The sequence below is a fragment of the Leptopilina boulardi genome, unplaced genomic scaffold (genome assembly GCF_019393585.1).
Source record: "Leptopilina boulardi isolate dan_hultmark-lab unplaced genomic scaffold, ZJU_Lbou_2.1 LbouV2_371, whole genome shotgun sequence".
NCBI lineage: Eukaryota > Metazoa > Arthropoda > Insecta > Hymenoptera > Figitidae > Leptopilina > Leptopilina boulardi.
In genome coordinates, this window is record NW_026137942.1 from 1172921 (window position 1) to 1185321 (window position 12401).

The window sequence follows — 12401 nt, forward strand, 5'->3', positions numbered from 1 at the left end:
GGCTAAAAAATTGACAGTTTTTAGCACCTCATATACTTTAAATTCATATTTTACAATAAATATTTAAATTTTTAATAAAATTCTTTTCATTTCGTGATCTTGATAACTTCAAAATCATTCCTGCAAAGTATTATAATTTTTAAAAATTAGTCAGCGACCACTTTAGTTGAAATATAATGGTTTGACCCTAATCTGATTTAGCAATTTTATTGTTAAGAGGGGTAGACTTTTCGCCAAAATTTGACCTGCTTCGAAGTCACGTGTAAAATTTCTGGAAAAGCTTTGACCATTAGGTAAAAAATAACACAAAATTTGATCTACAGTTTGAGGTTATATTCGTTTTTTATTTGGGAGGGTTGTTCTCGCTAAAAATTGATTTAAATTTCAAGTTTATATTTGATCTTTATATTTTGCATTAGCCTGTAATAATAAAGTAACAAAAGAAAAAAATTGAATTTATTTTTATTTATAATTAAATCTTTGTACTTTCGTTTACATGAGTTAGAAAATATAGTATGCGCGATTCTGGGTAAAATGATTTACAAATCATAAGCACAATGTATCTTTTTCAGCATAACCCTTCAGAAATTGCAACTTTTTGTTTCTATTACTATTCTATTAAAAATCTTTAGAAGCCTCCGGGTCATTTGACAATTTTTCTCCCGTCATTTTAGCATTAATAAGGATATGACCCACTAAAACCCGTCAACCCTTCTTGGGAGCCCTTTATCCACCCTCGGTACTGTTGTGAAGACTTTTGCCTTTAGAAAATAAACATGAACAGCTATATACAAGATATATAAAGAGCTAAAAATATTACGTTATATTGTTTTGTTTAATTTACAATTGCAAACTTTGTTTATTTTATTATTTAAAAAAAAATATATTTTTTTAAGGCAAGTAATGGTTGGCTTAATAGATTTAAATTGCGTCATAACATTATTAATGCTAAAATGACGGGAGAAAAATTGTCAAATGACCCGGAGGCTTCTAAAGATTTTTCTACATTTTTTATGAATAAAGTAGAAACCGAAAATTTAAATTTGCACAATATTTACAATGCAGATGAATCGGGTATTTATTGGAGAACTTTGCAAAATTCTACTCTTGCCATCACTACGGAAGATGTTTCAGGTTGGAAAGAGAGCATAAAGAAAGATTGACAGCGTTATTTTGTTCCAACGCTGCTGGCAGTCATCGATTTTCTTTGTACCAACATGTTTAAACAATTTAATGAGAACTATAGAAGAAAAGCAACCGATAAAGGACCTTGAGAAGAAGCTTGGAGTTCTTTATACAAATTTGAAAAAAGCTTGGATGAATAGGTGCATATTCCAGAAATGGTAATACTCGTTATTTAATTAATTAATAATTAATTTAACTGCTTTTACTGTTATTTATTAATTTTACTAATTTATATAACAATTTTAATCAATTGATTAATTATTTATTTATTTATCTATTTAGAACTCGATAATAAAAATTATTTTTTAATATAAACAATTCTTGAATTTTAAAGTCACTCATTTTTCAGGTACAAAGATTATTTTATTCCACAAGTGTTGGGAAACCAAATAAAACTTGGAATATCAGGAAAAATTGTTTTGGTTCTTGACCACTCTCCAACTCATCCACCTTTAGACGAACTCAATGCTGTAAATGAAAATGTTGAAGTGGTATATCTAACTCCGAATGTTACCACGTTGATTTAACCCTTGAATCAAGGCTTAATAGCAGCAACAAAGAAGTTGTACAAAAAGTATTTGCTGCAAAGATTGCTGATTCATGAAGAAGCAGATAATAGTTTCAAATTTTTGGAGTCTTTAGATTTTAAAAAATTCGTTCCTATACTCAGTAAAGCTTGGGGGAGATATTTAACAATCAACTCTTCAAAAGGTATGGAAACCAATTTTAGGTGAACAAATCCTTACAAATTTTGTCGCAAATTCTACGGCAAATCATCAAGAAAATTTCGACGAATCGGAATATCAAATTAACATAAACGAAATTTCTTCTGAATTTGCGAATAAAATTAATCAAAGAGCCGACATGCCGAATTCATCTGCTCAAGAGGTTATAGCAGTTCTTCTTCAATGGTTCGAAAAAAGCGACGATGATTGTGGATGGGAAGCTTCAACTGATAAAGATATTGTAGATTTTGTTACAAAAGGGAAGCTTACAGTGGAAAAGGTTTCAGACAACGAAAAAATGCAAGTAATGGATGAAATTCAAAATTTGCAAAAGAAATTAGTATCATCACAAGAAGCATATGAGTGTTTTATGAAATTTAAAATTTGGTTACAAGATCAACCACAACAAATACAAAATTATAAATTAACTAAAATTTATTTTAACATAATTAGAAATAAACATACTGTGATTTTAAAATGTGATTTAAAGGATAAAATAATATGTATAATTTATAATACAAAATTATGTATCTACAAAAAATTCGATTTTAAAAATTTGATTTCAACGACAAAATTAAAAGAAAAGATTATGTATATTTCTATTAAATTGGAATAATTGTTGAATAAAATTATTATTAAATTATTACAATTTTTATTCCATACAAAAAGAAACCACTGTTTAAAGTTTCTTGACACATCTATAAATATTCGCTCACTAATAGCTTTTTAATTTCGATAAATTTCTAGATACTTTTTAATTAAAAAATATTGAAAATTGTGAAAACTATACAGCAGTTGCACCGAAAATGTTTTTTTATCATAGTTATTTACGATGACTTCAATATATTATTAGAAAAAAGTTAACTCAAATTTAAAACTATTTAAAATTTTATACATATACTAAGTTACCTCGTTTGTGATCGAAGGAATTTGAAAGAAATATTTTTTCTGGAAATATGGTGATGATTTTTTAATTTCATTTTTAATTTTTAAATCCCTAAAAACTCAATTTCATTATTTCCACAAATAATTTTGTTTTTGTTAAATCCTTCGTTCACGAACGAGGTAACATCCCGGTAAGAAGCGAGAAATAGAGAAAGATTGAAATTTTGCATATGTTAAGCATAAGTTGATCATTTTCAATTATTCTGAATAGGCGAATTTACGTTTTTGCCCAATTCCCCAATGAACATCTAATTATCAAAAAAATGAATTCTTTTCTATTCCCAGTACATATAAGTCAATAAAAAAGAATTCAAACTTCCTATTTTTGTTAATGCGCAAAGTTTTTTATTTTCAAACTTTTTGGAAGCGAATAGAAAAAAATTAAATTTTTGGAGAGTAAATTCTAAATGTTTATTCCTTTCAATCGCCATCTTCAAAATTTCCAAAGTGTATTAAAAGGAATAAGAAATTTGAAAAGTGATGTACATGTGGTTATTTTTATAAATTGACTATAGCTCAGGCCATTTGGAACGCATTTAGAGGAATAGAAAATGTGGTGAATAAATGAGGCATTTCTATGTTTTACAATTGACTGCGTCAGGTTATATGTATAATTTAGAGTATAAATTTTGACTAAGTCAATTAGGAAGAATAGATTTTTCTACTTTTTTTTGCTTCATCGAGGAATTGAATAAAAACGTAAATTCACCCATTCAAAAGAATTGGAACTCTGAATTCTTTTCAATTATTCCCTTCTTACCGGAATAGTTTGTTTTTGTATTTTACTTAACCTCTTTCTTTCTAATTTATCGTAGTCACCGCAGACGAATGAAAAAAAACTTTTTTCGGTGTAACTGTTGCAGTTTTTACAATTTTAAACATTTTTAATTTAAAAATTACCTACAAGTTTATCGAAACATATACTTTTGATAAAAGGCAATAAAACTTTAATGAATCGAATAAAAAAAACACGTGAAACTCCTTATTTTTTCAAACAATAGTGTGTTATCCCCCATGTAAAAGTTCATTTTACATTTGAACCATAAACTACTCGATCATTTCGCCCACATCTCTATTGCGGCCTTTACGAGAAACATTTGATCACGCTATTTGATGTTCATCCAATGTATGCGAGTTTCGGGACCTGTATACCTATACAAGATTAGTGAACTAACCTTAAAATCTCCCGTTGCAAAATGTCGATTACGATGATCGGATGCTTTAAAAGTACCACATTTAATAGGCGTTGGTCGTTCGATATCTTTAATTACTTTTAGTTCGCCATTGGTAATTTCATAAATTTGTATAATACCCGCACCACGAGGTTTTGATCCTAAGGTTACAAATTTAGCACTAGAAGGAATCCATTTAGCATCAAAAAGGGAATATTCCACTGATTTCTCAATGTGACAAATAATCTGAGGCTTTTCTAAGCCTTCCATTTCCACTTATTTTGCTATAAAATTATTTTTGCTCAATTTACAAACAAATGACATGCAATGTAAACAGCAATGTAGATTCAAATTATAAACAAATCCAGATGAGTAGAACCTCCGACATGTGATTCGTCTATAGCTGGTTCTACAACAACTTTATTTTTGTGTTGATGCTTTCAAGCTGTGTTTACACAACAGCGTTCGAACCATAATATTAAAGGCGCTTACACACTTCAAAATTTATGGACAAGGAGAATTTTCACAACGTTGAAAATGTATTTTCATTAGGGTACGGTCACATCTCGGTAGATAGCGAGGCTACCTGTCTATCATGTAATATAACGTATAAGAGTGAGAAAAATAAAAACATTTTTTATTTCTCTCACTCTTATACGTTATATTACGATAGACAGGTAGCCTCGCTAGGTTAGGGGTGTTTGTTTATTAACTTGAAATCTTTTACTGCTGCGGTAATTCCCACTTAAAATATATATTTTATATCTTTTTTAATAACATGCATACTGGATATTGTTTAATAATGTTGTTAAAATGTAAAATGTGATTAGTAAACAAACACCCATAACCTCAAAATTTATATTTTATCACGAATTCAGAGAATCTATCTATGGAATTGAATCTACCCTACTGAAAATTTGAATAGGAAATTAAGTAGGAATTATCATATGAATGCACATTACATCTTAATATCATGCGCAGTAGTTTTCTTCAACTTTTTCGGCTGCGCAATAAATTTTTTTCATCTCTGTAGTCTATCAGGAACCTCTACTATTGAAAGATATATATCTTAGAGTTGCAAAAAAAATTCATATTATAGGAATTGAAATAGGAATATACATAGGAATGTACATTCCTGTGTGGATGTGGATTCATATGATAATTCCGACTTAATTTCCTATTCAAATTCCTGTTCCAATTACGTATATGATTTTATATAGGAAATCATATGGCTTCCTATATAGGGACCCATGTGGTTTCCCATGTGGGAGCCTATGTGGGAATTTTCAGTGGGGAAATGTATAATAAAATTAATTATCAACACACATTTTAATTTTATTATATGTCAACAAGCGTTTTCTATGTTTAAAATATGAATAAAATTGATGAAAGTGGAAACAAATTTTCTTTCCCATAAGAATAACATTGTGTCGTCTGTTTGTTGTCCCTCCAGGCCTCTGACGTCATATCTTGAACTCGAAATATCTCGATGAACTGACACAGGACACAGCCTAGTTGGGTGCGGGAAATCCAAAATGGCGATTAAGTGGTGCAAAAGCAAACATTTGAAATAAAATTTTGGAACCTAAGTTTATTAGTATTTTAGTTTCTATTTTTAATGACCTATTTAATACAATAAGAAACGATCTTATTTTTTAATAAATTTTATTATTGTATTAAATAGGTCATTAAAAATAGAAACTAAATCCTACTATACTTTGGTTCCAAAATTTCATTTAAGCGAGATATTAAAAAAATTCGATTTCGTCCCATACTTTCAAATGGTTGTTTGTGCACCACTTAATTGCACCACATATTGTCATGGTAACATATGCGTTAAAAAAGGACAAAAAGTGTAATGTACAGTCCTTTTTTCGCATGGAAAAACAATTGTGACGTCAGGAGTTGTCTTATACTGACAGTAAAAGAATTACCCAATCAAGATAAACATGCTGATGGATCAGCCAATCACAATATACTGACAGTATACTCACAGCAACTTTCGAAAACATCCAATGACGTATCATATTTAGAATGTTCTACTAACAGGTCTGTCTTATACACTTTCGTTTCCAGGTTTTACTTGGACTGAGTGTTTAAATATTATTTTTGTTTAAAAAACAAATTCTACGTTTATAATTAGCTAATTGGTTTAAAAGTACAATTATGGCTGGTCATAATTATCTAAGTGATCCTAAAAATCCCTTTTTCTCATTAGAGAATGACGTGGATGACGAAACATTTATTAAAAGTGCACCTCGAAGACCTGCTGTCTCTCCAGTTTACAATTCATATAATTCTAATAATCATTCTAACAGGAACAATGAAATTGAAGAAAAACATCAAGATTTAGTTTCAAGAAGAAATGAAATTGAGCAAAGAACTGTTAAATCTTCAGAGCGTTCAATTTCTCTATTAAGAGACTCTGAAGAAATTGGAGCTGCTACAGCTGAGGTAAAATATTTCAATTAAGTTTTCATACTAATTTGTCAATACGTGACAAAGACATGTCAAACAAATTAAGGCTATTCATATATTTTTTTCTTGCTTACTTTTATTTCCACTGCGATTGTTGTTTCTTAGAGAACTGTATTTATGTACTTAATTTAATGTTTCTATTTGTTTTCTTTTTTTAAGTCTTATTAAATGAAAATTTAGTTAAAAAATTAATATTAAAATTTTCTAAAGCGGTAACGATTTTAAGGGGAGGGACCGCTGAAATTTCAACCTTTCGAAACTAAGGTTGTTAATTTTTTTTCTGACAATATTAAGTATTAAATATACTATGGGAAATAGAAAAGCAATTAATTCATTAATAACTTTTTAAATAAAACTCGAAATTTTCAAAAACTAAACATTTAAACTTCTATCGCAATTTTTTGTATTTTTCATTGCAGATTTCTGAAAAACGAAAAAAAAATTGTTATAAAATACTTTTTTTCATTTTTCATAGTGAAATATGATTCCAGGTTCTAAAAATTTATTTTTTTTAATTCTTATCCCTAAACAAAACCAATTATGTTTGGTTTAAATTTTATCAAATATTCCTTAAAAATTCAACCTCTTCCACAATTTTTATAATTTTTTATCAGCAATTTTTTGTAGTCTTTTTTATAATTCTGAAAAATCAATCATATGGATTTTTAAAAATATTAATATTTTCAAAAAATAAAATTTCTAAAATGATCAAATTTTTTTTTTTATTTTTGATATGGTAAATGCACTAATTACGGCGCGATTCGAGTCAAAACACTTTTGAAATAGAAAATTCGATATTTCTATTGTATAAAGTCAATTTAAAACTTAATGTAATTAATTACGGTGCATTTGTATCAATTACGGTGACCAAAATTACGTGTACAGTAAAACCCCGTTTATCCGAGGTCTCGATTATCCGAGGTGGTGTCCCAGTAGGAAATTCTGCATTATCCGAGTCTAGTCCGCGTCATCCGAGTTATTTTTAATTTTAGTTTTTTATAAATATGAGTTTATTTTTAATAAATTCAAATTGTTTAAATTATTATGGAATATTTACAATATTATTTTCCCGTTTGTATTAAATAATAATAATGTTAAATTGTAATAAATATTTAACAATTCGGATTATCCGAGTTTTCGCCTTATCCGAGGTAGGTCCGATCTACATTAGCTCGGATAACCGGAGTCCTACTGTATTTTGAAGATTCTTTGACCACCGTAATTGGAGCCCATGGAAATCTTAAAAATGTTTCAATTACGGCGAGGAAAAAAGTTGATCTTAAATAATTAAATTAATAATTGTTTAAATGTACATTTTTATTAGTAATTGTATCAAAAAAAGGTTAAAATAATTTTTTTAAATCATTTTGCAACAGTTATATTAAATATAATAGTTATTTTTTATGAACGCGCCGTAATTGATGTACTTTACCCTATAATTCACAATAATTTTAGATCCCAAATAAGGCCAGAAAAAAATTGACAACTCTTAACAACCGGTCCCTCCCCTTAAAATATTTAAATTACAGAAAGAAAAACATTTTATATGCACTTTGATAACTAATCATTAAAAAAGAAATAAAATTAATTAAAAATGCAAATTTTTTCTCAACATAATTAAATACTACAAAATAATACCCTAAAAAGTAAACTGTACATAGGCAAACTATCTGCACCATTTTTTTTAAATTTTTTGTAACTTAATACTTGTTCAACATTATTTTTATTTTTTGAAAATATTAAACATTTTAAAAATGCGCACGATTGATTTTTCAGAATCATAAAAAAAGTCTACAAAAAATTGCTGATAAAAAATTATAAAAATTGTGGAAGAGGTTGAATTTTTAAGAAATATTTGATAAAATTTAAACCAAACATAATTGGTTTTGTTTAAGGATAAGAATTAAAAAAAATAAATTTTTAGAACCTGGAATCATATTTCACTATGAAAAATGAAAAGAAAGTATTGTTTGAAACAGTTGAATTTTTTGAAAATCCTAAATTTGAGAGTTACGTCTTTTCTACATTATCTCTGGATCTGACGTCTTTTCTAAATATGCTCTGAATCTTATTGTTTTTTTGAATGGGACAATAAGCGATATGAATGTAGAAATGCATGTATGGACTTTTTGAAATAAAAGTTGATCTTCCTCCGCCTGCAGGACTCGGATCGAGTTAAAGGCATAAAAAAAGTCGTTTTAGTCGATTTATATTCCAAAAAAGTCGATTTTTTTTATTTTAACAAAAATATTTTACAGATTTTTAAATAAAATTTTTTTAAAAATAATAATACTTTTGGAAGGGTTAAAGTTAAAATTTTTAGAAATAATTGAATTTTAAAAGATTTTGTTAATTTTCAGACAATAATTAAATTTTACAAGAACTAAAAATAATTTATCAAATAATTTCAGATAACATTTTTTAAATGTAATTGAATTTTCAAAGATTTACAATTGAGATTTTTGAAATTAATTGAACAAAAAATACAATAATTTGAAAACCATTTTTAATTAAAAAATGGTTTCAGATTGTTGAATTTTCAAAGAATATTATAAAAATAGTTAAAAATAATTGAATTTTCTTAGAGTTATAATTAAAATTGTTAAATTTTAAAAAAGTTTCGATGGAAAATTTTAGAAATAATTAAATTTTAGAAGCTTCAAAATTCAAATTTTTGAAAATAATTCAATTTTAGTTGATTTTTGATTGAAAATTTTGATTCTACAGAATAAGATTCTAGAAAATCATAATTCTTAAAAAAAAATTTTAGAACTTATTCATGCGTCCCCTTTTATTCTTGTAATAAAAATTTAATTTCTTTGCAGGAATTAATAAGACAACGAGAGCAACTCGAACGGACTGAGAAGCGATTAGATGATATAAATACAACCTTGCGTTTTAGTCAAAAACATATTCAGGGAATAAAGAGTGTCTTTGGGAGTTTAAAAAATTATCTTAGCGGAAAGTCAATTGATGTACCAGCTTCTTCAGTTACTAGTACAATTCCGGAATCTCATAGTTCCCAGGCTATTTCTTCATCTTCGAATTTGACAAATTCTTTAGAACAAACACGAAATCATTTATCAGAGGGTGAGCATCCAATCTTCAGACTTCGTGGTCTTTCTGATGAAGAATCTTTCAATAAATCCGCAACAAATAACGTGAGTGCAGCATTAGAAAGAAACCTGGACGAAATGAGTGGCTCACTCGCTAGACTTAAAGGTTTGGCAATTGGACTTTCCGAGGAAATTGACTCGCAGAATGATCTCATTGATAATATTGATGATAAAACGGAAAAGGCAGATATTATGTTAAATAAACAAAATAAAGATATGAAACATTTACTTAAAAAGTAAAAAAATTTTAATTATAAAGAAATTTCCATATGTAAATTAAAATGTAGTGTAAATGTGTAGAAAGAAATTTCAAATCAATTTGTATAAAGTTGTTTTTTTAATTTACGTACACAATTTTTATTGAATTGTTTATATTGATTTCTTTCCTTTATAAAAATGTTTATATAATATTTTTAGAATAATTTTCATTTTAACATTTTTGAAATATAAGAAAAACAAAGAAAGACTTTTTTAAAATTATTATTCTAACTAAATATTACTCTTTATATGAATAATTTATTCAGATTACACTGAAATGTAAATAAATTAATGATAATTATAATTATTATTGTATGTACAATAAGATTAATCGAATGTTTTCCAATTTTATAAACAAAAATTTTAGGTAAAAATTGTTAACCAAAAATTAAATATACTTTCAGTACCTATAGGTTTTTACATTACACAATTTGTGGTATGATGACACTATATATGTACTTGAATTATTTCTAGTAAAATTTTATTGAAAATTTCTTATTTTGTTGTACTTTTAACTTTAACCTTTTCATTTAAAAAATATTACTCCGTTTACAGTAGAGCAATTCCATGGGATGTGATCAGAAGAATTTTTAATGATTGGAGCAATTTTATTGAAACCTTGAGAATATGTTCCTTTATTTGTACAGAATGAAAGCCCACAAACAATTTTTCAAAATTTTCAAAACTTTTTGAGTTATCTCTAATTAAAAATTTATGTCATTTTTTTAAAAAAAATATGTTAAAAAACGTCCGAACATGTTATTCTACAACTCAGCCGTCGATCATCACTTTTCGCCGCCTCGCTGCTAAGAAAAACATGCTCAAACATTTTTTAACATATTTCAGACCCTGAAAAACATTTTTTAAGTTTTCAAATTTTTAACACAATCTTGAAGATCTTATCTTTAAATTCCTTTTTTGAGTTAAAATTTGTAGTTAAATAATAATTAATAAATATTTTGTATTTTTTCTTAAAAGTTAGTGAACAATTCTAATCTTTATCCAATTTTTATAAACAATGGCTCATTTCTCTCTTTGAAAGATTCTATACAATTCTGATTTTGTGTTTTTGTTAAATAATGGTTTGTTTAAAAAAAATAAAAATTTTATTTGTTCTTGGACAGCACCGAAACTTCCCTGAACCTTGACTGAACCTCGCTTGGCGAGGTTCAGGAACTTGAGTCGCGAGGTCCAAACGAGGTTGAGTTGATGTTTAAATGTCCGCGCATTATAAAGGTCAGTCACAGAGGTTGGCTGAATATTGGATTTGAATTTATGTTAAATATTAAAATTAAAGATTCTTGGCATATTGTGAGGGGATATTTAAGGAAATTAAAAATTCAAGATTTGTTAAATGTAATCGTTAAATATTCTGGAAATTTAGAAGGAGCATAAATACAGAAAAATAAAAAGAAAGCATAATAAATTTAAAAAACTATTGAAAATTGCATTTTCTATGACATGGGAAAGCGTAAATAAATCAGAAATTAATAGACAATCATAAATACAGTTATATTTATTCAGGGTGTCTAACAAGGATTGAAAAAAAAATTCCCTGACTTTTCCATGACTTCTCCCTGACTTTTTAATAACCTTATTTCTGCTTTCTTTAGACAAAAATATGGTTACTGACATATTTAACAATAAATTAATTTCTAATGGTAGTAACAAATGGTAATAAAAACCATTCAAGTTTTTTTAGATTAAAAATTTTTTAAATTCACAAAAAATTTTAATTTTTGTAGAAATTTACAGAAATTTCCCTGACTTTGAATGAAATTTTTTGAAATTCCCTGACTTTTCCCTGACATTTCCCTGACCAACAAAATTCCCTGACGTTTCCCTGACTTTCCCTGACCGTTAGACACCCTGTTATTAGTAGTTACATAAAAATTAAATTTTTAAAGGTTTTTTTGAGAGTCTGCAGGCACATTTCATGTGCTAATAAAAAATTAAAATTAAAATTAAATGCAAATTTTATTAAAACGGGTTATCAGAATTTTTTTTTGGCAGAAATCCTAGTAAATATTATCAACAATAATTTTATTGAGCCAAAAAAAATTCACCCAAAAGAATTTTCTGAGTAAATCATTACGAAAATGCATTTTTTTTTGTCTATAGTACAAAATTTTCTTTTTAAGTAAATCGTTCATTTATTTGAGTTTCTATTTCTATTTCTATTTGAAAATATTTCTTGTCAAAAGAGTTAAACACAATTTGTAATTTAATGTAATAACAATTTATTACTAATAAATATAACTGTATTTATGAATGTCTATTAATTTCTGTTTTATTTACGCTTTCCTATGTCATAGAAAATGCAATTTTTAATAGTTTTTTAAATTCATTTGCTTTCTTTTTATTTTTCCGTATTTATGCTCCTTCTAAATTTCCAGAATATTTAAGATATTACATTTAACAAATCTTGAATTTTTAATTTCCTTAAATATCCCCTCACAATATGCCAAGAATCTTTAATTTTAATATTTAACATAAATTCAAATCCAATATTCAGCCAACCT

The 12401-nt window shown here is 27.0% G+C and overlaps 3 protein-coding genes across 3 annotated transcripts in view; 2 read left to right on the top strand and 1 right to left on the bottom strand.

The window, feature by feature from the left end:
- The window catches only part of LOC127287495 (dynein axonemal assembly factor 10), a 97647-nt gene extending 93224 nt beyond the window's left edge, over window positions 1-4423 (bottom strand). Inside the window, exon 1 of the mRNA XM_051314467.1 lies at window positions 4031-4423. Coding sequence (XP_051170424.1) covers window positions 4031-4297 — 267 coding nt within the window. The 5' untranslated portion in view covers window positions 4298-4423. The remainder of the gene's footprint in view (window positions 1-4030) is intronic.
- Window positions 927-2193, top strand: LOC127287516 (jerky protein homolog-like). The gene is made up of 2 exons (XM_051314505.1): window positions 927-1343; window positions 1535-2193. Exons 1-2 carry the CDS (start codon window positions 1234-1236, stop codon window positions 1710-1712), a joined length of 288 nt encoding a protein of 95 aa, XP_051170462.1. The 5' UTR covers window positions 927-1233; the 3' UTR covers window positions 1713-2193.
- A 1634-nt stretch (window positions 4424-6057) lies between the features above and the next one.
- LOC127287501 (synaptosomal-associated protein 29) lies at window positions 6058-10373 on the top strand. The gene is made up of 2 exons (XM_051314481.1): window positions 6058-6481; window positions 9331-10373. The coding sequence occupies exons 1-2, from the start codon at window positions 6194-6196 to the stop codon at window positions 9859-9861; spliced, it is 819 nt and encodes a 272-aa protein (XP_051170438.1). The 5' UTR covers window positions 6058-6193; the 3' UTR covers window positions 9862-10373.
- Window positions 10374-12401: the final 2028 nt, after the last annotated feature.